Below are 22,228 nucleotides of genomic sequence, written 5' to 3' on the forward strand. Positions count from 1 at the left end.
CTATAGAGCTCTTTTGATAATGCTGTACATTTAAATGAATGGGAAATGAAAGTGTGTGATAATATTATTACTCTCTTTATCTTGTATGCAGTTCGGCTCCATGACAGTATATCAGAGGAGGGTTTCCATTACCTCTTATTTGACCTGTAAGTGCTTCTACAGTTGAAGTCAGAAATGTACATACACTTAGGTTGAAGTCATTAAAACTAATTTTTTAACCACTCCACAGATTTCATATTAGCAAACTATAGTTTTGGCAAGTCGTTTAGGACATCTACTTTGTGCATGACACGAGCAATTTTTCCAACAATTGTTTACAGACAGATTGTTTCAATTTTAATTGACTATATCACAATTCCAGTGGGTCAGAAGTTTACATACACTATGTTAACTGTGCCTTTAAGCAGCTTGGAAAATTCCAGAAAATGATGTCAAGCCTTTAGACAATTAGCTTCTGATAGGAGGTGTACCTGTGGATGTATTTTAAGGCCTACCTTCAAACACAGTGCCTCTTTGCTTGACATCATGGGAAAATCAAAAGAAATCAGCCAAACATTTGTGGACCTCCACAAGTATGGTTCATCCTTGGGAGCAATTTCCAAAGGCCTGAAGGTACCACGTTCATCTGTACAAACAATAGGACGCAAGTATAAACACCATGGGACCACGCAGCCATCATACTGCTCAGGAAGGAGACGCATTCTGTCTCCTAGAGATGAACGTAGTTTGGTGTGAAAAATGAAAATCAATCCCAGAACAATAGCAAAGGACCTTGTGAAGATGCTGGAGGAAACAGGTAGACAAGTATCTATATCCACAGTAAAACGAGTCCTATATCGACATAACCTGAAAGGCTGCTCTACAAGGAAGATGCCACTGCTCCAAAACTGCCATAAAAAAGCCAGACAACAGTTTGCAAGTGCACATGGGGACAAAGATCTTACTTTTTGGAGAAATGTCCTCTGGTCTGATGAAACAAATATTGAACTGTTTGGCCATAATGACCATTGTTATGTTTGGAGGAAAAAGGGTGAGGTTTGCAAGCGAAGAACATCATCCCAACCGTGAAGCATGGGGGTGGCAGCATCATGTTGTGGGGAGTGCTTTGCTGCAGGAGGGACTGGTGCACTTCACAAAATAGATGGCATCATGAGGAAGGAAAATTATGTGGATATGTTGAAGCAACATCTCAAGACATCAGCCAGGAAGTTAAAGCTCGGTCACAAATGGGTCTTTCAAATGGACAATGACCCCAAGCATACCTCCAAAGTTGTGGCAAAATGGCTTAAGAACAACAAAGTCAAGGTATTGGAGTGGCCATTACAAAGCCCTGACCTCAGTCTGATAGAAAATTTGTGGGCAGAACTGAAAAAGCATGTGCGAGCAAGGAAGCCTACAAACCTGACTCAGTTACACCAGTTCTGTCTGGAGGAATGGGCCAAAATTCCAGCAACTTGTTATGAGAAGCTTTTGGAAGGTTGCCCAAAACGTTTGACCCAAGTTAAACAATTTAAAAGCAATGCAACCAAATACTAACAAAGTGTATGTAAACTTCTGACTCACTGGGAATGTGATGAAAGAAATAAAAGCTGAAATAAATAATTCTCTCTACTATTATTCTGACATTTCACATTCTTAAAATAAAGTAGTGATCCTAACTGACCTAAGACAGGGAATGTTTTCTATGATTAAATGTCAGGAATTGTGAAAAACTGAGTTTAAATGTATTTGGCTAAGGTGTATGTAAACTTCTGACTTCAGCTGTATATAATGTGGTGCATAATATATATTCTGCTGTGTTTTTCCTCTGTGCGCTTTAATAGACGCCCACACGCTCCACCTTCCCCTAGAATCTCTCTCTCTCTAACCCCACCCCCCAGTTCTCCCACTCACTAAAGAGCCAGTTTCCATGGCAACAGAGCTGGGCTGCCCAGTTGAAGAGAAATCCTGCAGCAGGGGCTTCCCCCCCGAAGCCCCCGTGATCTCTCTTCTAGAGGATTCCCCCATCCATTACTGCTAGATCTCTCTTCTGCTCTCTCTCACGCACTTTGTATCGATTTTTCTGTCATACAGAAGCTCATGCATACATGTCTGTAAATTACTATTACTGGCATAATCAGTTTAACCTTCTTAACTAATTTGTTTAATTAATGGTACTTCATTTATTACATTTATCGATTGCTGCTACTTCAGTTTTGTACTATTATTTAATTTAACTTGATTTGAATTGAAAAATTAAAATGTAATATATATATATATATATATATATATATATATATATATATATATATATATATATATATATATATATAATATTTAATTAAAAAATGCAGTGATGTGAAATACAATGATTAGACAATTTGTTGTCTTATAATTTAATTTACAATTTAATTTAAATTAAATACATTAAAAATAAATTCAACTGATTTTTTTTTACATTATCTTTATTTAATTTTTCCCCTTTCTCTTATAATTTAATATATAATTTAATTATGTAAAATTATTCAAATGAAATAATTAAAATAAAATTAGTTCAAAATATTTTATTTTTGCAGTATCTTTATTGTACTTATTTTAACATATTGTTTCTTATTATTTAATTTGTAATTAAAGTAATATTCCATGTTCAATACAAATTAAGCTCAGTCAATATAGTGTTCAACATAAAAATGTGTTTCAACTCGTCCCTCCTTTTTTCAAAAAAGGCAAAAATGGAGGTCACAGTGAGGCACTTACAGTGGAAGTGAATGGGGCCAATTTTTGGAGGGTTTAAATGCAGAAATGTGAAGCTTATAATTTTATAAAAGCACTTACATTAATTCTTCTGTTAAAATGAATGTATTATTTGAGCTTTAAAGTTGTTTAAATTGTCATTTTTACAGTCATTTTAGGGTTTTGGGGATTGTTGACATTACATCGTCATGATAACGAAGTTGTAAATTGGCTTTTACTGTACACAGAAAACTTTAGTAAGCGATTTTATCACACTAAAATCATGTATACATGCATATTGTTTAGGTCTTGTGGCTATATTTTTTAAATAGTGAGTATTTTAATGTTTAAAATATTTTCACTCCCATTGTAAATGCCTCACTGGAGTGACGAGTCTAAATTAATTTTTGTGGTAATCAACATTATGCCACAAATGCTGTCAATTGAGCTTAACTTGTACTGAACCCGAAATATTCCTTTAATTATGTAAAAATAAAAAATAAAATGAAATGCAAAAAAATAGATATTTATTTTTTATTTTTGCAGTATCTTTATTTTACTTATTTTTCCTTACTTTTTTGTTATTTAATGATTGAAAATTATTGAAATGAAATACAGTTAAAATTAAAATATTTCATAATAAATCTTTTTATTTGACCTAATTATGCACCATTTCACATTGGTATTTTTATGGCAATATGAATGCACATTTTTCACTATACCAGTGAAGCACATTAAATTAAAATGTGAATATTTCAGATTAAATTGAGTATTTGCATATGGTGACTCTGGAGCTGATATCTTCTCTGTGTCTTGCAGTGTGACGGGTGGAGAGCTGTTTGAGGATATTGTTGCCAGAGAATATTACAGTGAAGCTGACGCCAGGTAAAACAGTCTTTCTGATTTCCCCTGTCAGTTTTCTGTTGTCTTGTCAGATGTTCCCTGTTGCCATTTCCTCTCCATTCCTCCCAGCCACATTCCATTTCTTTATCCCCTTCCTTTTCATTCCGATTTTAACCGGTTAGATTTAAGTATTCTGAGCTGTCATAGAATAATACGTGCACTACAAAAAAATATATATATATTTTTTTTCAATAAAAAATGTCTAAATATACTTAAAACAAGATAAATTTACTTAAGAGGCAAAATTGCAAAAACAAATTCCCTTTCTGCAAATAGTTGTTTCTTGTTTTAACAAAATGTATGTAGTGGGGGAACAACCATGATACACAAGTAAGTTGATCTTGTTTTAAGAAAGCTTAGTAAAGTTTACTGGAAAACAAAAATATTTTTTTAAGAAAAATATTTTGTGCTGCGTGATATTTTTGTGCTCATTATGTGAGTGATATTTTTTGTTTAGGGTCTTTTTTTATTTTTAAATAAAGGCAGTGTCTCGCTGAGGCAGTTAAGCGTGGGCGGCCTCATTTTCTTTATCTACAGTTGCAATTTACTTTTGCAGACCCCTTTACCCTCCTGTTTTTTCCATTGGCTTCATTTTTTTTATTTCATCTTTTCCCTATTTGCATCAGATCTTCTCACAGATCCACACGACGACACGCACACACAGACACACTGCAGTCGCCCTCAGGAGAAAAGCTTTAATCAATTTGACTGTGTGGGTATGCATGTGGGAGTGAGACACACAACGTGGAATAGAAAGAGAGACAGTTACCAAGGGAGGAAATACAAGAGCTCGCGAGTGATGAGAGGTAGCGCAATCAAAATCCATGAGCTCATCGGCCGTATTTGTGGGTGGAAATGTGTTGCGAAGTCCCCCGTTCCCCTGTCAAGACGGTGAAATGTATCTGTCCCTGGGGGCCGTAGCCGCTCCACCTGCCTATACACACACACACACACACACACACACAAGACTGAAAGTAGGGCTCTAATTAATACACATACAGTAATTATGGTGTCAGCTCATATTCAGAACAGCACTGCACACGTACCCACTCACACCTCTGCAGAACTACACTCTGCCTTTTTTATCTGTTTCCATAGAATTATCACTGAGAAAAACAGAATTAAAACTAGATTTTAATATTTTATGGTGATTATCCATATAAAAGTTGTGGGTAGGATGTTACGGTGTTGTAGGTAGTTGCCAAAGCATTGCTATATGCTTGCTAAGGTGTTTCAAAAGTATAGCCACAAGACATAAATATTATACATGCTGACAGGATTTAAGAGTGATACAATCACGTACTAACCTTTTCTGTGTAAAGTTATATCCAATTTTGCAACTTTGTTTCCATGATGATGTAATGTCAACAAACCCTAAAACGGCTGTAAAAATGACGATTTAAACAACTTTACAGCTCAAATAATACACACGTTTTAACTTATGAATTAATGTAAGTTCTTTTATAAAATTATAAGATTCATAGTTCTGCCTTTAAACCCTCCAAAAATTGGCCCCATTCACTTCCATTGTAAGTGCCTCACTGTAATCTAAATATTTGCTGCTTCTTTTTTTTTTTTTAAAGAAAATGAGGGACAAGTCAAAATTACTTTTTGTGGTAATCAACATTATGCCTTTAACCCAGAATGTTCCTTTAAGTATAAGGTGAATCATATTTTTTACTTCTTAAAAACATATATTTTTATAATATTTTACCATAGAAACTACATGCATTTAATTTTAATAAATTAACAGTTTTTACTGAAGCATTTGTACTTGTACTCTCATTCGATTAAAATATGTAATCGCGATTAATCGCATGATTTTTCATAGTTAATAGCAATTAATCGCTGATTTTGAAGGTGCTGAAAACATCCTGGTTACTTTCGTAACCTCCGTTCCCTGATGGAGGGATGTAGTGACACTAGGAGTCGCCCTTGGGAGCCCCGAACACCTTTGATCTTTGAAAAAAGGCCATTGGGAATTGGTGAGTGGAATTTGCATGCCACTCCCCCGGACATATGAGTATAAAAGGAGTTGGCTCGCAACCACTCATTCAGGTTTTGTGCTGAGGAGCCGAGACAAGGTCATGGCCATTTCAGCGGGTAGTTCAGTGTTGTGGCAAGAGGGACACAACGTCTCGTTCCCTCCATCAGGGAACGGAGGTTACAAAAGTAACCAGGTCATTCCCTATCTGTCACTCATTCGATGTTGTGTCGATGTAGTGACACTAGGGGTCCCTATACAAAACGCCACAATGACTGAACTGTGTTACGTGGACTGGCAGTGCGAGATGGGCAGACCGCTGTGTGCCTCGTAGCCAGTGCACCAGGCCGTCACGTAACCTCCCAAGGGGGAGACACCGTGGAGAACACACCCCGCCCAGAGGGGGGGGGGTATTTGAGTGGAAATACGTTACATGGTCTTACCAAGTTTTGTCATGTGGAGAAGTCCCGTGGTAAGTCCTACCCGAGGGGAGGAGCTCTACAGACATGGAAGACACAGTTTACCAACAGAGAAACCATTTTGCGGAAGAATCATCACACTGGGGGTTACCTACGGGGAACCAGTGCATGTGGAGCACCTACCCCAGTACAGGACCTAGTTAACACATGTACTGGGCCGGCAGCGAGTTTCTCCGCAAGCCCGCCTGCCACAGGGCTAAGGAGGAAAGTCATCCAGGGTCCAGAACTTTGTGGACACGACTGGGAGTCAAAGCGCACATCTTCACCTGGGGGAGGGTAAGTTCCGAGACAGCTGGCTGGGTGTCCTGGAACTTACCTGTTCGTACCTGAAAACACACGGTGCGAAACCGGCTCAACCTGGAGATTATAGAATCTCGCAAAAATGTTGGGTGTTGCCCAGCCCGCCACTCTGCAGATGTCTGCTAAAGAGGCACCATTGGTCAGAGCCCAGGAGGCCGCCACACTCCTAGTAGAGTGGGCTCATAGCCCCAAGGGGGGGCGGCACGTCCTGGGCGTGATATGCCATAGTGATGCCGTCAATGACCCAGTGGGCGTTCCTCTGTTTGGAGACAGCACTCCCTTTCCGCTGTCCGCCAAAGCAGACAAAGAGCTGCTCAGAGTGTCTAGAGCTCTGCGTGTGATCCAAATAGATGCGCAAAGTAGCATTGGACACAGCAACGATAAGGCTGGGTCTGCCTCCTCCCAGGGCAGCTTCGTTTGCAGGTTCACCACCTGATCCCTAAACGGGGTCTTGGGAACCTTAGGCACATAGCCCGGTCGGGGCCTCAGGAAACGCCTACAGGTCCCCTACCCTCTTGATGGAGGTGAGCACCGTCAGGAGGGCAGTCTTCAAAGAGAATGCCTTTAGCTCAGCTGACTCTAGGGGCTCAGATGGAGCTCCCCGTAGGCCCCGAAAGACCACGGAGAGGTCCCACGAGGGGATGAGATGCGATCTGGGGGGGTTTAACCTCCTAGCGCATCTCAGGAACCTGACGATCAATTCGTGCTTCCCCAAATACTTACCGTCTACTGCATCGTGATATGCTGATATAGCGGCTACATACACCTTCAAGGTGGAGGGAGACAGCTGCCCCTCCAGCCCCTCCTGCAGGAAGGAAAGCACTGATCCAACTGCGCGTTTCTGGGGGTCTTCACGTCAGGAAGAACATCACTTAGCGAACAGACGTCACTTCAAGGCATACAGGCATCTCGTAGAGGGAGCCCTGACCTGAGTGATCGTGTCTACCACCGCAAGTGGTAGGCCACTTGGGTCTTCAGCGTCCCGTCCAAGGGCCAGATGTGGAGATTCTAGAGGTCTGGTCGCGGGTGCCAGATGGTGCTCCGTCCCTGAGGAAGAGGGTCCTTCCTTAGTTGAATTCACCGGGGGGCTGTCACGAGGAGCGTGAGGTCTGAGAACCAGGTCTGGGTAGGCCAGTTGGGTGCTACTAGGACATCCTGATCCTTGTCCTCCCTGACCTTGCACAACGTCTGTGCAAGTAGGCTCACTGGGGGGAACACATACTTGCGTAGCACCAGGGGCCAGCTGCCTGCCAGCGCATCTGTGCCGAGGGGAGCCTCGGTCAGGAAATACCAGAGCGGGCACTGGGAGGATTCCCGGGAAGCGAACAGGTCCACCTGCGCTTGACCAGATCGATTGACTCTGGACCACCTGAGGGTGGAGTCTCCACTCTCCCCCGAGCATGACCTGCCGCAAAATCATGTCCGCTTTGCTGTTGAGGTTGCCCGGGATGTGAGTGGCTCACAACGACTTGAGTCGCTGGTGACTCCAGAGGAGGAGACGGTGGGCGAGTTGCAACATGCGACGAGAGAGCACACCACCTTGGCGGTTGATGTACGCTGCCGTTGTCGTGTTGTCTGTCCGGACCAACACGTGCTTGCCCTGGATCAACAGCAAAAGCCTCCGCAGGGCGAGCAATATTGCTAGCAACTTGAGGCAGTTGATGTGCCAACGTTGTCGCGGGCCAGTCCAAGGACCGGCGACTGCGCGCCCGTTGTACACGGCGCCCCACCCACGCTTGGAGGCATCCATCGTAACCACAACGCACCTGGAGACCTGCTCTAGGGGAACTCCTGCCCGTAGAAACACCAGGTCGGTCCAAGGTCTGAACAGATGGCGGCAGACCGGCATGGCGAGCACGCGGTGTGCGCCGTGGTGCCATGCCCATCTCGGGACTTGAGTCTGAAGCCAGTGCTGAAGCGGTCTCATATGCCTCAAACCGGGCGGCGTGACCGCCGCTGAGGATGCCGTATGCCCCAGGAGCCTCTGAAATAATTTCAGTGGGACCAACGTTTTCCACCTGAACACTCTCAGACAGTTCAGCACTGACTGCATGCGCTCGCTCGTGAGGCGCGACATCATTGAGACTGAGTCTAACTCCATGCCGAGAAAAGAGATGCTCTGAACCGGGGAGAGCATGCTCTTTTTCCTGTTGACCCGAAGCCCCAACCGGCTGAGGTACCTGAGCACCAGGTCCATGTGCACACACAACAAGTCCTGCGAGTGAGCTAGAGTCAGCCAGTCATCGAGATAGTTGAGGATGCGAACGCCCACTTCCCTTAATGGGGCAAGGGCTGCCTCTGCGACCTTCGTGAAGGCGCGAGGTGACAGGGACAGACTGAAGGGGAGGACCTTGTATTGGTACTCGAAAGCAAACTGCAGAAAGAGTCTGTGTCGAGGTAGAACCGAGACGTGGAAGTACGCGTCCTTCAGGTCTACCTCCGCGAACCAATCTTGATGCCGGACGCTTGCCAAAATGCGCTTTTGCGTCAGCATTTTGAATGGGAGTCTGTGCAAGGCCCGGTTCAGAACTCGCAGGTCCAAGATTGCCCGCAACCCACTGCCTTTTATGGGTACAATGAAGTAGAGGCTGTTAAACCCCTTCTTCATCTTGGCTGGAGGAACAGGCGCGCGAGGCAGAAGCGTTCTCGCCTTTCACCGAAGTGAAGCGGACACTGTTGAACCTGGACATACGCCTGGCAAACTGAATCGCGTAGCCGAGTCGGACGGTCCTGATCAACCACTGCGACGGGTTGGGGAGCGCGAGCCACGCCCCCAAGTTCCGAGCAAGGGGGACCAAGGGGACAATCGCGTCGGACGTACCGGCGGGTGGGGCCTCGCGATGGGGTGGAGCCTGAGGCGCCACGTCGAGGGGGCTGGAGCCCCGACTTCGTGGCCGTGCTGAATCTGCACTTACCTGGCTCCGGATACCCATAATAGGGCCGGTCAGGGAGGGGGTAGAAGGAAAGTCGTCCCCACAGTCCGTCAGAACTGGCCTGGCGTGGGCGTGTTTGTTACACACAAACAGAGAGGCATCTTTAAAAAGATGCTTTCCGTTAATGCCACTCTTTTAGAAGGGAAAATATACTCTTTCAGTAGGAAGAATATACTCTTTTAGCTGCTGAAGAACCCAGGGGTGTTCTCTTCACTTCACCAATGCAAGAGGGGGAGAAGCCGCTGTAATGCGCTGTAAATCCAACAGCTTTTCGAGGTGAATGGATCGGCAGAGTAATTCAGCTTGCTGAACACAACCGCTTGGCTCAGAAGAGAAAATCTGAATGAGTGGTTGCAAGCCAGCTCCTTTTATACCCGTATGTCCCGGGGAGTGGCATGCAAATTCCACTCGCCAATTCCCATTAGCCTTTTTTCAAAGATCAGAGGTGTTCGGGGCTCCCAAGGGCGACCCCTAGTGTCTACATCGACACAATGTCGAGTGAGTGACAAATAGGGAACTGACTTTTTATACTATATACTTGTTTTCCTGTCAAAATGCATTTAGTTCCTTCTTAGCAAAAAAAAAGAATATGTAACAATAATGCATCAGTATCAACATGAGGTGAAGAACAAATTTGTGTGCATATGCACCTGTTGTGAATCCGGCGAAAATTTAACATGAGAACTTTTTCTGTGCATACAGGTTGGAATACATTTACACAATTATTCAGCCTGATCTCATGAAAATTCCATGACCTTGGCAACATTTTTGCAAAATGAAATTACATGCTTCAATACACGCTTTGCTGCAGTTTCCCAGTGAAATGTCCAGCGGGGGGCGCCAAATGCGAGTGAAATTGTATCGTAATTGGACTAGGTTTTTATGGTGAATATTAAATGGAGGTTTTAATGAGTAAAGCGTACCTCCCTAAGTTAAAACGTTAACATGAACCTTAACAATAAAGTGTCCAAAAAGCAAATGAGAGGTAAACAAAACAGACATCCTTATCCTAAACCAACGCCTAAACCTAACCTAGCAACCATTGTTGTAAAATCAGATGCTACATGAAAAGCACATTTTCTGAAGCAACCACGTTATTTCGTGTCGCTTCTATGACACTTTCGTCTCACGTGTCAGCTTGTGTGCTTGGCTGGGATCAAACCGCGATCACCCGAGTGCAAAGTTTAACACCCTATCAGGTGAGCTACAGAGCAAGCTAATCACATGGGACTAAGTGTGTAAATGTAGGTGGGTCTGTAATACATGGATTAAAATGTAGCGTTTTTCAAATGATGCGTTAGTGTAAAAGTGTTTCGATATCATAACATAGCAGTGTATGAGTAATAGAGCGAAAATTAAGTGTTTATAAAGTCATTATCAGCTGTTTTAATCATGATTTGTGTGAAAGTGAATAAAACGCACAGTTGTTGTAGTGCCTCTAGTGTTTATTTCACCAGGAAACTGCAGTGAAATGTAGAACGCGGAACGTAAAAGTCAGTTGCAAACGTAGTTATAGTAACGTTCATTCTATGAGATTAGGTTGCAATTATTAGTGAATTATGATGCCTTTACGTGCTATGGGAATTATCCTACTTCCCACTTCTGAAGTCATAATTACAAGTACGTCATGTTCAAGTGCTTTGTTGTCAGAGAGAACAGAAAAAAAGGAGGACGCCAGGTTCATTCTTGCACGTTTCTCGGGGAACTCTTATTTTGACTATAGTTGATGTTAATGGAATTTTGGGCAATTACATGCTGTTTTCTCTGGGTAAAAAATATACAATTTGCATCAAATGGTTACTGATACACATACATGTACAGTTGTGCTCAAAAGCTTGCATACCCTTGGAGAATTGGTAATATATGTACCATTTTTAAAGAAAACATGAGTGAGCAGGCAAAACACATTTCTTTTATTTCTTATGGGGTTCATATTCAACTGTAGGTTATAACAGAATGGCACAATCATAACAAAACATGGCAACAAAGAAAAAAATGAAATGATCCCTGTTCAAAAGTCTGCATACCCTTAGTTCTTAATACTGTGTATTGCATCCTTTAGTATCAATGACAGTGTGCAGTCTTTTGTAATAGTTGTCTATGAGGCCCCAAATCCTTGCAGGTGGTATAGCTGCCCATTCTTCTTGGCAAAATGCCTCCAGGTCATGCAAAGTCTTTGGCCATCTTGCATGAACCCCATGTTTAATATCTCCCCAGAGTGGCTCGATGATATTAAGATCAGGAGACTGTGATGGCCACTCCAGAACCTTCACCTTTTTCTGCTGTAACCACCGGAGGGTCAACTTGGCCTTGTGCTTAGGGTCATTGTCGTGCTGGAATGTCCAAGAGCGTCCCATGCGCAGCTTTCATGCAGAAGAATGCAAATTGTCTGCCAGTATTTTCTGATAACATACTGCATTCATCTTGCCATCAATTTTCACAAGATTCCCCGTGCCTTTAGAGCTCACACACCCCTAAAACGTCAGTGAGCCACCACCATGCTTCACAGTGGGGATGGTATTCTTTTCACTATAGGCCTTGTTGACCCCTCTCCAAACAATTTTTCTATTTTGGTCTCGTCACTCCAAATTACAGTGTGCCAGAAGCTGTGAGGCGTGTCAAGGTGTTGTCGGGCATATTGTAACCGGGCTTTTTTGTGGCATTGGTGCAGTAAGGCTTCTTTCTGGCAACTCGACCTTGCAGCTCATTTTTATTCAAGTATCATTGTATTGTGCTCTTTGAAACAACCACACCATCTTTTTCCAGAGCAGCCTGTATTTCTCCTGAGGTTACCTGTGGGTTTTTCTTTGTATCCTGAACAATTCTTCTGGCAGTTTTGGCTGAAATCTTTCTTGGTCTACCTGACCTTGGCTTGGTATCAAGAGATCCCAGAATTTTCCACTTCTTAATAAGTGATTGGACAGTACTGACTGGCATTTTCAAGGCTTTGGATATCTTTTTATATCCTTTTCCATCTTTATAAAGTTCCATAACCTTGTTATGCAGGTCTTTTGAGAGTTCTTTTCTGCTCCCCATGGCTCAGTATCTAGCCTGCTAGGTGCATCCACTTGAGAGCTAACAAATTCATTGACTATTTATACACAGACATCAATTGCAATTTAAAAAGCCACAGGTGTGGGAAATTAAACTTTAATTGCCATTTAAACCTGTGTGTGTCACCTTGTGTGTCTGTAACATTCTAAACATTCAAGGGTATGTAAACTTTTGATCAGGGACATTTGGGTGATTTCTGTTATCATTATTATTTAAAAAGGAGCCAAACAACTATGTGATAATAAATGGCTTTATATGATCACTATCCTTAAATAAAAGACAGTTTTTTTGCATGATCAGTCATATTTTCAAAATCAATGCCAAAATGTCACAATTTCTGCCAGGGTATGCAAACTACTGAAACGGCAAGTGATAAGTTTGCTGCGTTTTGAAAACTGAATTCACTAGAAAAACTGTACTTTCCTCCGCCATGTTGAAAGTTTATGTCTCCTCTCATTCATGTGCAACTTCCAAAACTCGTATTTGTGATCATTCCAATAGCACGTGAAAGCAGCATTAGTTAGCATCTCAGAAACCTATTAATATGCTCACTCAAACACCTAGAAAGACAAATACACAGATTATTTACATATTGTCAGCCCTACACCACTCTATGTATCCACCCATCCCTCAGTTTATAGCAGCCATCCACCTATCTCCCCTACATCAGAGCCCTCAGAGGAAATGATGCATTTCTATTGTTCTGTGTCATTTTAACATCAGGGTATTTCAGCAATTTTGTTTCCACACACACTGTTATCACTCGTCTCATTTCATCACCCTCATATCTGATACGCCTTCGATTGACAGTCTCTCTTATTCCATTCCCGCACTCATCGCCCTGTGAATAATTCACCACCTCCTTCGCTGCACTCGTCCCTCATCCTATCTTTTCTCTGTCCTCCCCTCTCCTCTTGTCTTTACAGTCATTGTATCCATCAGATTCTTGAGAGTGTCAGTCATATACACCATCATGATATAGTTCACAGGGACCTGAAGGTCAGTATGGGAGGTGCACTGGGCCACTGCATGTGTCATGTGACTCCTGCCTGTTCCTAGCCGCCCATCTGTTTGTCCGTGTGACCGACTGTCTGACTGAAATGTGTGTTTGCTGGCATTTTGGCCCTGTTTCTGCACTCAAAAGGGGGTTTCACACTGAAAACGGTCTGAAGCGACATAGCGCCTGGAAGCAGCATTTTTTTTTTTTTTTTTTTTTTATCCCCTTTTCTCCCAATTTGAAATGCCCAATTCCCACTACTTAGTAGGTCCTCATGGTGGCACAGTTACTCACCTCAATCCTGGTAGCGGAGGACAAGTCTCAGTTGCCTCCGCTTCTGAGACCGTCAATCCACGCATCTTATCACGTGGCTCGCTGTGCATGATACTGCGGAGACTCACAGTATGTGGAGGCTCATGCTATTCTCCGCGATTCACACACAACTTACCACGCGCCCCATTGAGAGCGAGAACCACTAATCGCGACCACGAGGAGGTTACCCTATGTGACTCTACCCTCCCTAGCAACTGGCCAATTTGGTTGCTTAGGAGACCTGGCTGGAGTCACTCAGCACGCCCTGGATTCGAACTCGCGACTCCAGGGGTGGTAGTCAGCATCAATACTCGCTGAGCTACCCAGGCCCCAGCCTGGAAGCAGTGTTAATTGTTTCACAGTTTTTTGTTTTAGTCATTTAGTCCTTTAAAATTAGTCAATATTTTTTCATGTCATAATCATAATTTTAGTCAGTTTTACTCTGACGAAAATGACACATTTTAGTCAACGGAAATTATATAATTTTGTTGATGATGACGTGCAAAATGGACAAAAAGTGTGTCAAACTGTAACGGACCAAAATTATATCAAATATTTAAACATTTAGAAAAAAATTGTAAAACATTTTCTAAACATGTGTCAAACATATACATATACATACTGTCCTTGTTGTGAAAATCCTGAGCTCCTGAAATAATGAATAGACTAAACTATTAGCTAATTTTTAGAAGTTAGCCTGTATTCTGAATGCTTCATGCTTTAGAGACTTATTAATTTTCTGTGAAAGGATATTAAATTGCATGTAGCGTTTTTCTTATGGAAACAGTGTATTCACTGCGCAAGTTACTCAACGCAAATTATGCATGTTCTGACTAGCGCAACATTTAGTTTAAGTTAACCTGTTCATTCACTTCACTGTGCAGATGTAAGTTGTTATATTACATATACAGTATGTTTTGGATGTAGTGATTAATCTCATGTATAAATAGGATGCGTTTGAATGAGGTATTTACCCCGTTTTAAAGCGGTTAATTTTGCCAGAGTTAGCAAGTTCAACTCGCGCAGCTCAAGTGGAGAAACCCCTAACATACTGGATTAACTATTAGATGAATCCATGTCTAAAATCTTCTTCTATATACAGATTCTCAAGATGTTTCTTCTTCTGTTAATATCTTGCAGTTATTTTTATCTCATATTTTCGTCAACAGTATACTTTATTGAAATCGTTTATTTATCATCATGATGAGCCTTTTTTGTCTCGTCTTCTTTATCGTCTAAGTCAAAAATACCTTCATCAACGAGCGTTTTCGTCAGTGATTTCATTGACGAGATTAATACTGCCCAGAAGTCATTCATTCAATAGATGGGTTTCCATTGAAACTTTCATTACATTGCGAAATTGCATACAAAATGCTAGATAGAAAAATCCAAGATGCAAATCACATTTCCAAAATGTACATAAAAACTTGAGCAATTTGAGCAATTTCATGTCTCAGGAGTTGATTTGTAGTAAATTTTTAAATGTATTTTATTTTAAAATTAATAATTAAAATTGATAAATTATATATATAAAAAATCTATTTTATAATAAAATTGAAAACTGTTATTTTTTTATGATTTGATAAATGTATACATTTGTATAAATACATTTATAAATGATACATTTTTATGATTTTATTAAACAGATTTTAACTTTTTTCTTTTTGTTATTCGAAGGTCACATTAAAACTAACTATTGTTTTACCTGGCCTTCATAATTTATTTTTTCAGATCCCTTTTATGTATACTGTAGATTTTAGCCTTGATCCAGGCCCAGACTTTCAATATTAAACTATAAAAATTCATTATAAAAATACAAATGATGACATGTTTAAAACTATGACAATCTAAGCAACAAGCAAAATAAACAAAAACCATTTAAATATTTATTGTGTGAAAATGATTTCTAACAAGTTTTAAAAAATTACAACACATCCCACAGTTGTGGCATCATTTCCACCACACATTTTTGCCCTTAATAAAGTTTTTTCTAAAGCTAGGGTACTTGTTAACCAAGTCAACAAAAGTGACAGTGAAGAGCATGCTTTAGATGAAATATGAGACAAGTGATGTTTGAAGAAACCAAAGAAAATTCAATGTAAATTTCACTTATTAGCAGAATATTTTTATTGGGCGTCATGTCACATCCAATCAAGCTGTAATTTTGCCAAATTATGCAAAATCTGTGAAAATATTCATGCTTACTGATAGTGGCACCTGGTGGTCGAGGTTGGTACCGCCTGCTAATTGTTAGCTAGCATGCAAAAAAAAAACACACACACAAAAACAAACAAAAAAAAACAAAAAAAATATTTTCTTTGCCTCTTTGAGGAGGAAATATTTATTTATTTATTTATTTATTTTTTTTTTGAGAAAGCAAATTTTTTTTAAGAGAAAAAAAATATATGTAGGAATAGGCTCAGGAAGGCAATAAGACACCTAAAACTGTTTCACCTAGTGAAATGTTTTTTTTTTTCACACTGCGGTTCAGGGCTTCCGTATTTAGGATACATAAAATATAAGCCGTGAAATTAGCCTTGGCAAGACAAAGGAATCGGCATTTTACTTTAAAAACATTAAAAATGTAATTTCCACCACAAAATTTGAGTTGTGCTGGAAATAACTCTATAATGGGAATTTTCATGACAATTTATTATTATTTTTTTTTAAATGACATAAATCTCCTGTGATGCATGTACATACACTATTGGATATTGTTAGTAGAAAAATAAAAATACAAAATTGTTGGAGTGTGAAAAATGATTTAACAAGACTTTTTTTTAGAAGTTCACACTGTTGAAAGTGACCAAAGTTGATGCGACACCCATACGTGCATGTTTCTGAGACATGTGCATAAACTACAATGTAAACACATTTTTACCAAATAAATTCTTAGTTGCTAAAATAAATTCGACAAGTCATGTGACTGAATAATTAGTTCATAACTGGATGAACAAGCGGACCAACATCATCACATAACATCTGAAATTTTGTTCTGATCATACAAAAATTCTGGAACCAAACCCATCATCAAAATGATTGGCTAAGGGGGGCCTGGGTAGCTCAGTGGTAAAGACGCTGACTATCACCCCTGGAGTGATAGATCGAATCCCAGGGCATGCTGAGTGACTCCAGCCAGGTCTCCTAAGCAACCAAATTGGCCCAGTTGCTAGGGAGGGTAGAGTCACATGGGGTAACCTCCTCGTGGTCACTATGATGTGGTTCGTTCTCGGTGGGGCGCATGGTGAGATGAGCGTGGTTGCCACGGTGGATGGCGTGAAGCCTCCACACGCGCTATGTCTCCGTTGCAACGCGCTCAACAAGCCACATGATAAGATGCGCGGGTTGACGGTCTCAGACACGGAGGCAACTGGGATTCGTCCTCCACCACCCAGACTGAGGCGAATCACTACACGACCACGAGGATTTAAAAGCACATTGGGAATTGGGCATTCCAAAATTTGATTGGCTAATATTACCTCCCAGAACTGACTGACACGCTTTCACTCCCAGACATAATGCATCTGCCTCTGAACGCTGTCAAAGTGTTTAGTCTGTGGGCCCTAAATTGCAAGTCATTTATTACATTTAATAAAAGAACCACATCGGTTCCCCAGTGGAGAAAACTTCCATTTCTGTTTTGCACCAATTTCACTGAAAGTGACGAATTGGGCACTTGGGATAGAAACTCTGTTTTAATTGCAAATAGTTTTCGTGATGTTCCGTTTTTTGCATTAATTAAATTTGCGACTTGGATGGAAACCTGGCTAATGATAGTTTGCGATTTGCAGCAACATTGACCGATAGTGATGTGACAAAGTTGAGTTGAGATTCAGTCTGTGTTTGGGAAGCTAATTTGAAACCATAGCTTTCTAAGCTACAAGTTACTCATACCTTAAAATAGTTTAACTACAGTCAAGCTACTCTTTTAAAAAAGGAGTTAGCTACACTACAAGTTACCAACAAAAAGTAGCTTGCTACATTAAATCTATTTAAAGATGAAAATAATTTTTAGATATATAACAATCGGATGATATTATTTTCAAGTGTCACCATTATTAAATATATAACTATCAGATGATATTATTAAATTCAGTAATATTACCTGATATTTATATATTTAATAAGATGATATTCCCTTACAAAACGTTACCATGTTTTTACTCCAATAACCATTGTTTAACCATGGTATTTGTAGTAAAACCATAGTAACTACAACAATTATCAGTCAAGTAGGAAAGCCTACTAGAAACCAACATTACAACGACCTCCAGCGTTTCAACCGCTGTCAGTGTGAACGCCCCTAACGCTGTTTTCACATTGCTTGGTCCGAACCCAAGTTCTGTTTTGCTACTGAAAAATGCGAGCTATTTACAGATGCCAGTTTTTGTAGAGACAAGCCGCAGTGAGAAATGCATAATAAATGAATGAACAAAAGTTTGTTTATCATCAATGGCAAATTCACTTTGGCAAATTAGTCTGGAAGGCATTACACCAATTGCGAACTGTACTGCTCATCAGACCCCTGTCTACAAGTGGACTTCCTTGGCATGCACCGGAGTTTTCTCACCAAACAAAGTTAATTCTTATGTCAAAGCAACTTGGGTTTTCACCAAAAGTTATTGTGTGAAAATGGCCTAACTGCTCTTGATGCACTGAGAATATCTTCTCAAATCCTCAACCTTTCTGTTTTCTGCTCTATTTCTTTTAATCTCTATCTGTCTCTATCTTTCTCTCTTTTGTTTCAAAACAGTGTCATTTATCTTTGTCATTGGTAATCCTTTGCTGCGTGTAATATCTTGTTTCAATCAGCCCTCGCATTCGCAATGACAGAGTGCTGGTGGAGAACAGACACATTGTTTTGTTTAATAGTCACTTGAGTGAAGGGCTCTTTCTGAGTCTCGTAGCTTGTCGCAGACTTTCTTCAGACGCTCAAACAAAACTGCTGACTGTATCTGCTGTGTTTGGCATTACGTCCACCACCCTAGAGAGAGAAAACATGGTAAAACAGAGGGTTACTCACACGGTACAACCCTCTTTTCTCTGTATTTGATTGGTCTGACCACTCATTTTGCTGACTGGGTGGGAGAACATGAAGCCATCAGTGTTTTTGACGAATGGTTCTGGAATTAGGGGGGATCCCAGAGGAAAGTGATATTGCTCAGATGATGTTCTTTTATAGTTCAGGAGAAATAATTGAGTTCTCATTTATGTTTCATGTACCAGCTTTGCCTCAGATGTTCTCCTTAAATTCCTTAGGAGCAAAAGTCTCCATTTGTTCTCCATTTAATCTCAGTAATGTTTAGGAGCTAAAATTGAGATATTAAAGCTATGTTCCTGGTTCAATACAAGTAATGTTGATTATTTACAAAAAAAAAAAAAAAAAAAATATATATATATATATATATATATATATATATATATATATATATATATATATATATATATATATTATTATTTTTTTTTTTATTTATCCATTTATTTAAAAAAGCAAACGGTGTGGTTACAGTAAGGCACTTACAATGTAAGTGGATGCAGCCAGTCCATAAACGCAAAAATACACATTATTTCAAAAGTACAGCCATAAGACATTAACATTATACATGTTAACATGATTTCAGTGTGATAACATTGCTTAATAACCTTATCTGTTTCAAGTAAAATCCAATTTTACAACTTTGTTGTCATGATAATGTAAACCTGTAATCCTGTTATTCAGTGTTGGGTTACTCAAAATAAGTAATCCACTACAAATTACTAATTGCTTACCTAAATCAGATTACTTTACTGATTACTTCATCTAAAAAGTAATCAAATGACTAATTATTTTACTTTTAAGTTACTTTCTAAATCACATTTCCTAGAAATGTTTTTGGTTTTCCGCAAATTCAAAATGTCTGTATTTCCTCATTCATTGTCGCAACGCTAACGCTAACAGACGTACATATGGATTCATATTTTAAATGTATTATGCATATTACTTTAGCACAAGTAATGTACTTAGAAGTCATTAATTTTAATTACAAATCAGTAACTGTAATCTGATTACAAGAATTTAAAATGTAATGAGTTTATAACTATACAAGGATAAGGTTAGTAAGCGATTTTATCACAATAAAATCAGTGTATCATGGGTAATAATTACATCTTGTTGCAATACTGTTGAAGCATTGTGTATTTTAATGTTTACGAACTGGCCCCATTCACTTACATTGCAAGTTCTTTATTGTAAGCGTGATTTTTGCTTATTTTTTTTATATAAAAGGGAAGAGTCGAAAACATATGAGTTATGCTGAAAATGCTGGTGATTGAGCTTAACTTGTATTGAACCTGGGACGTTCCTTCAAAGGGGTCGCTTCATTTTTGTTATTTATTTTTCCTCTCTGAGGTCCACGAATATGTGAAAATGTATGTTTTTTGTTCCAAAAACGTATAATTTAGTGTTATATTTTGTATATTTATTAAATGTTTAAATGTGGGCTGTCATAAGTTAATACTTCAGGTTTGAGAATGAGTCCTTTCTGCACCTTAGTTCAAATAAGTCATTTTGGCCTGGAGAGTTTTGAGTTTTGAAAAGTAATGTATGTTTTCATAGTACGGTGATCTCTTTTATCTCAAAAGATCAGAAAAACATTTAGTTCCCCATGATTTGACCACATTAAACATATCTCATTTGTTATTTTCCTTTCCAATGGGATCTTTAAATGTTATATTAGTGAATCAAACTGTGATGGCCTAGTAAAACAGCCTCTACTAATAAGAGTACTGGAATATGACTCTGTATGTTCCAGTTTTGCAACATGTACACACACACACACACACACACACAGACATTCACTCTCACTAAATCAGCAGCACACGCCTACACAGGCTGACTCATGCCGTCCACCTCCCTCTCTGCGCACACTTAACATTTCCTTAAATCTCTATCTCGCCACACAACTGTTACCGCTGCCAAAAGCACACCACACAGTGCACTACACACATGCAGCGTCCGAGCAGCTCCTGGGCGATCTGCCAGTCTTACCTCCCTCTTGCAAATCTTTTTCCTGTCTTAAGCTCAAGTCTCTCTCACCACTCTTTATCTTTCCTGATGGCCCTGTTGCTCACTCTCGTAGTGGGTGGTGAGATCATCTCACCCGCAAGAGCTGTTTTTAAGTGCTGTAGTGTTAGGAACAGCTTCCTGTGGCAGTAAACGAGGTTTCATTACACAGGAAAGCATCATGTCTGATGTTTCAAAAGATGTTCACATTTTTCTACTTAATCGGTTGTTGGTTCTTTAATATCTGGTCATCTACCGATATGCAGTACTATTTGGAGGATCTCTGAAAATAGCACCCAACAGTTAGACATCTAATAAATCAAATAAATATCATGAAACCTGTCAAGAACATGTCCACGTCATAATTCACCCTAATAATCAAACAGAGAATTTAGAAATTATATTTTGCTTCAAGAAAATTAAGCCTATTTTTAGGAATATATTGTGTTGTACTGGCCTTTAATATTTTGAATTGCATAAAATCATTGCATGACAGTACAGTTTGTAGTGTAATGTAGTAAAAATTACTGTATTACAGTCATAAGAATCTAATAAGATCATTTATAATTGTATTTAATTCTACATGCATTATTAATGCAGTATTGTGGGTGTGTTAGTGTGTTAACTGTCATGACAACAATGTCATAATGTGAAAGTCATAATGGCCACTAAACATTGGCCCTCTTGTTCATAATGCAATATATAATTTCTTATTTTCCTCTTTTGATTTTGGGGTAAAATGTGACCTGGACATGTTTTAATGAGATTCACTCAAAACTTTGTAGATTAACCTCTTTTTTACACTTTTTATGACAATTTTAAGGACTATTGAGATTTTTTTGTTTGGATTGTGACATTATATTTATGAAAGTTAGGCACAGTTTACTCCTAAATTCACATGACCGTAATGCGAAAAGATTCTGATATATTTTTTTAAAACTGTAACGCATTTATAGTATAGTATTTATTGTACTACCTTTAATTTGTGCTCATTTGAATGAAATAAAAATAATTGTACCCCTAAATTCACATTACTGTAATGCAGAAAAAATCTGTAATGTATTTATACTTCATGGTAGTATACTTTGTACTGCCTTTATTTTATGCTAATTTGAATGACAGTATAATGACTGTAACAGTAAAAATTACAGAATTACAGTAATAAGTCACTTAAAATAATTTCATTATGTTTAGTCAAGTTTTGACGTTATTAATTAATTCCTGAGAAAAACATAATTGCAACTGTTACATTATTAGTAGCTCTTTGCCCTGCATTTCCCGCCTGTGCATGAGAGAATGATGCATTGCTCAGACTAACATGCGCCCCCTGGTGTTTGCATGCAGTCACTGCATCCAGCAGATCCTGGAGGCGGTGCTTCATTGCCATCAAATGGGCGTGGTGCACCGAGATCTCAAGGTGAGTGACAGGTGTCGTTCTGATTTGTCCGTTTGTCTGTGCGTGTGTTCTGCATGCTTGCATATTCTTGTTTGTGCGTACCTGTTGATGCTGTA

General features: G+C 39.7%; 1 protein-coding gene across 16 annotated transcripts in view; it reads left to right on the forward strand.

The window, feature by feature from the left end:
- Positions 1-22,228, forward strand: part of LOC127433900 (calcium/calmodulin-dependent protein kinase type II subunit beta) — a 94,311-nt gene that overhangs the window by 19,640 nt on the left and 52,443 nt on the right. For 13 of the 16 annotated variants that reach the window (XM_051686235.1, XM_051686220.1, XM_051686221.1 and 10 more), the window contains exons 4-6: positions 92-146; positions 3,532-3,597; positions 22,061-22,133. In XM_051686235.1, coding sequence (XP_051542195.1) covers positions 92-146; positions 3,532-3,597; positions 22,061-22,133 — 194 coding nt within the window. Of the gene's footprint in view, positions 1-91; positions 147-3,531; positions 3,598-13,291; positions 13,365-22,060; positions 22,134-22,228 lie in introns of all 16 variants that reach the window. The other 3 variants (XM_051686236.1, XM_051686225.1, XM_051686229.1) reach the window with 1 other exon arrangement.

Source organism: Myxocyprinus asiaticus, chromosome 43 (genome assembly GCF_019703515.2).
Source record: "Myxocyprinus asiaticus isolate MX2 ecotype Aquarium Trade chromosome 43, UBuf_Myxa_2, whole genome shotgun sequence".
NCBI classification, from domain to species: Eukaryota; Metazoa; Chordata; class Actinopteri; order Cypriniformes; family Catostomidae; genus Myxocyprinus; species Myxocyprinus asiaticus.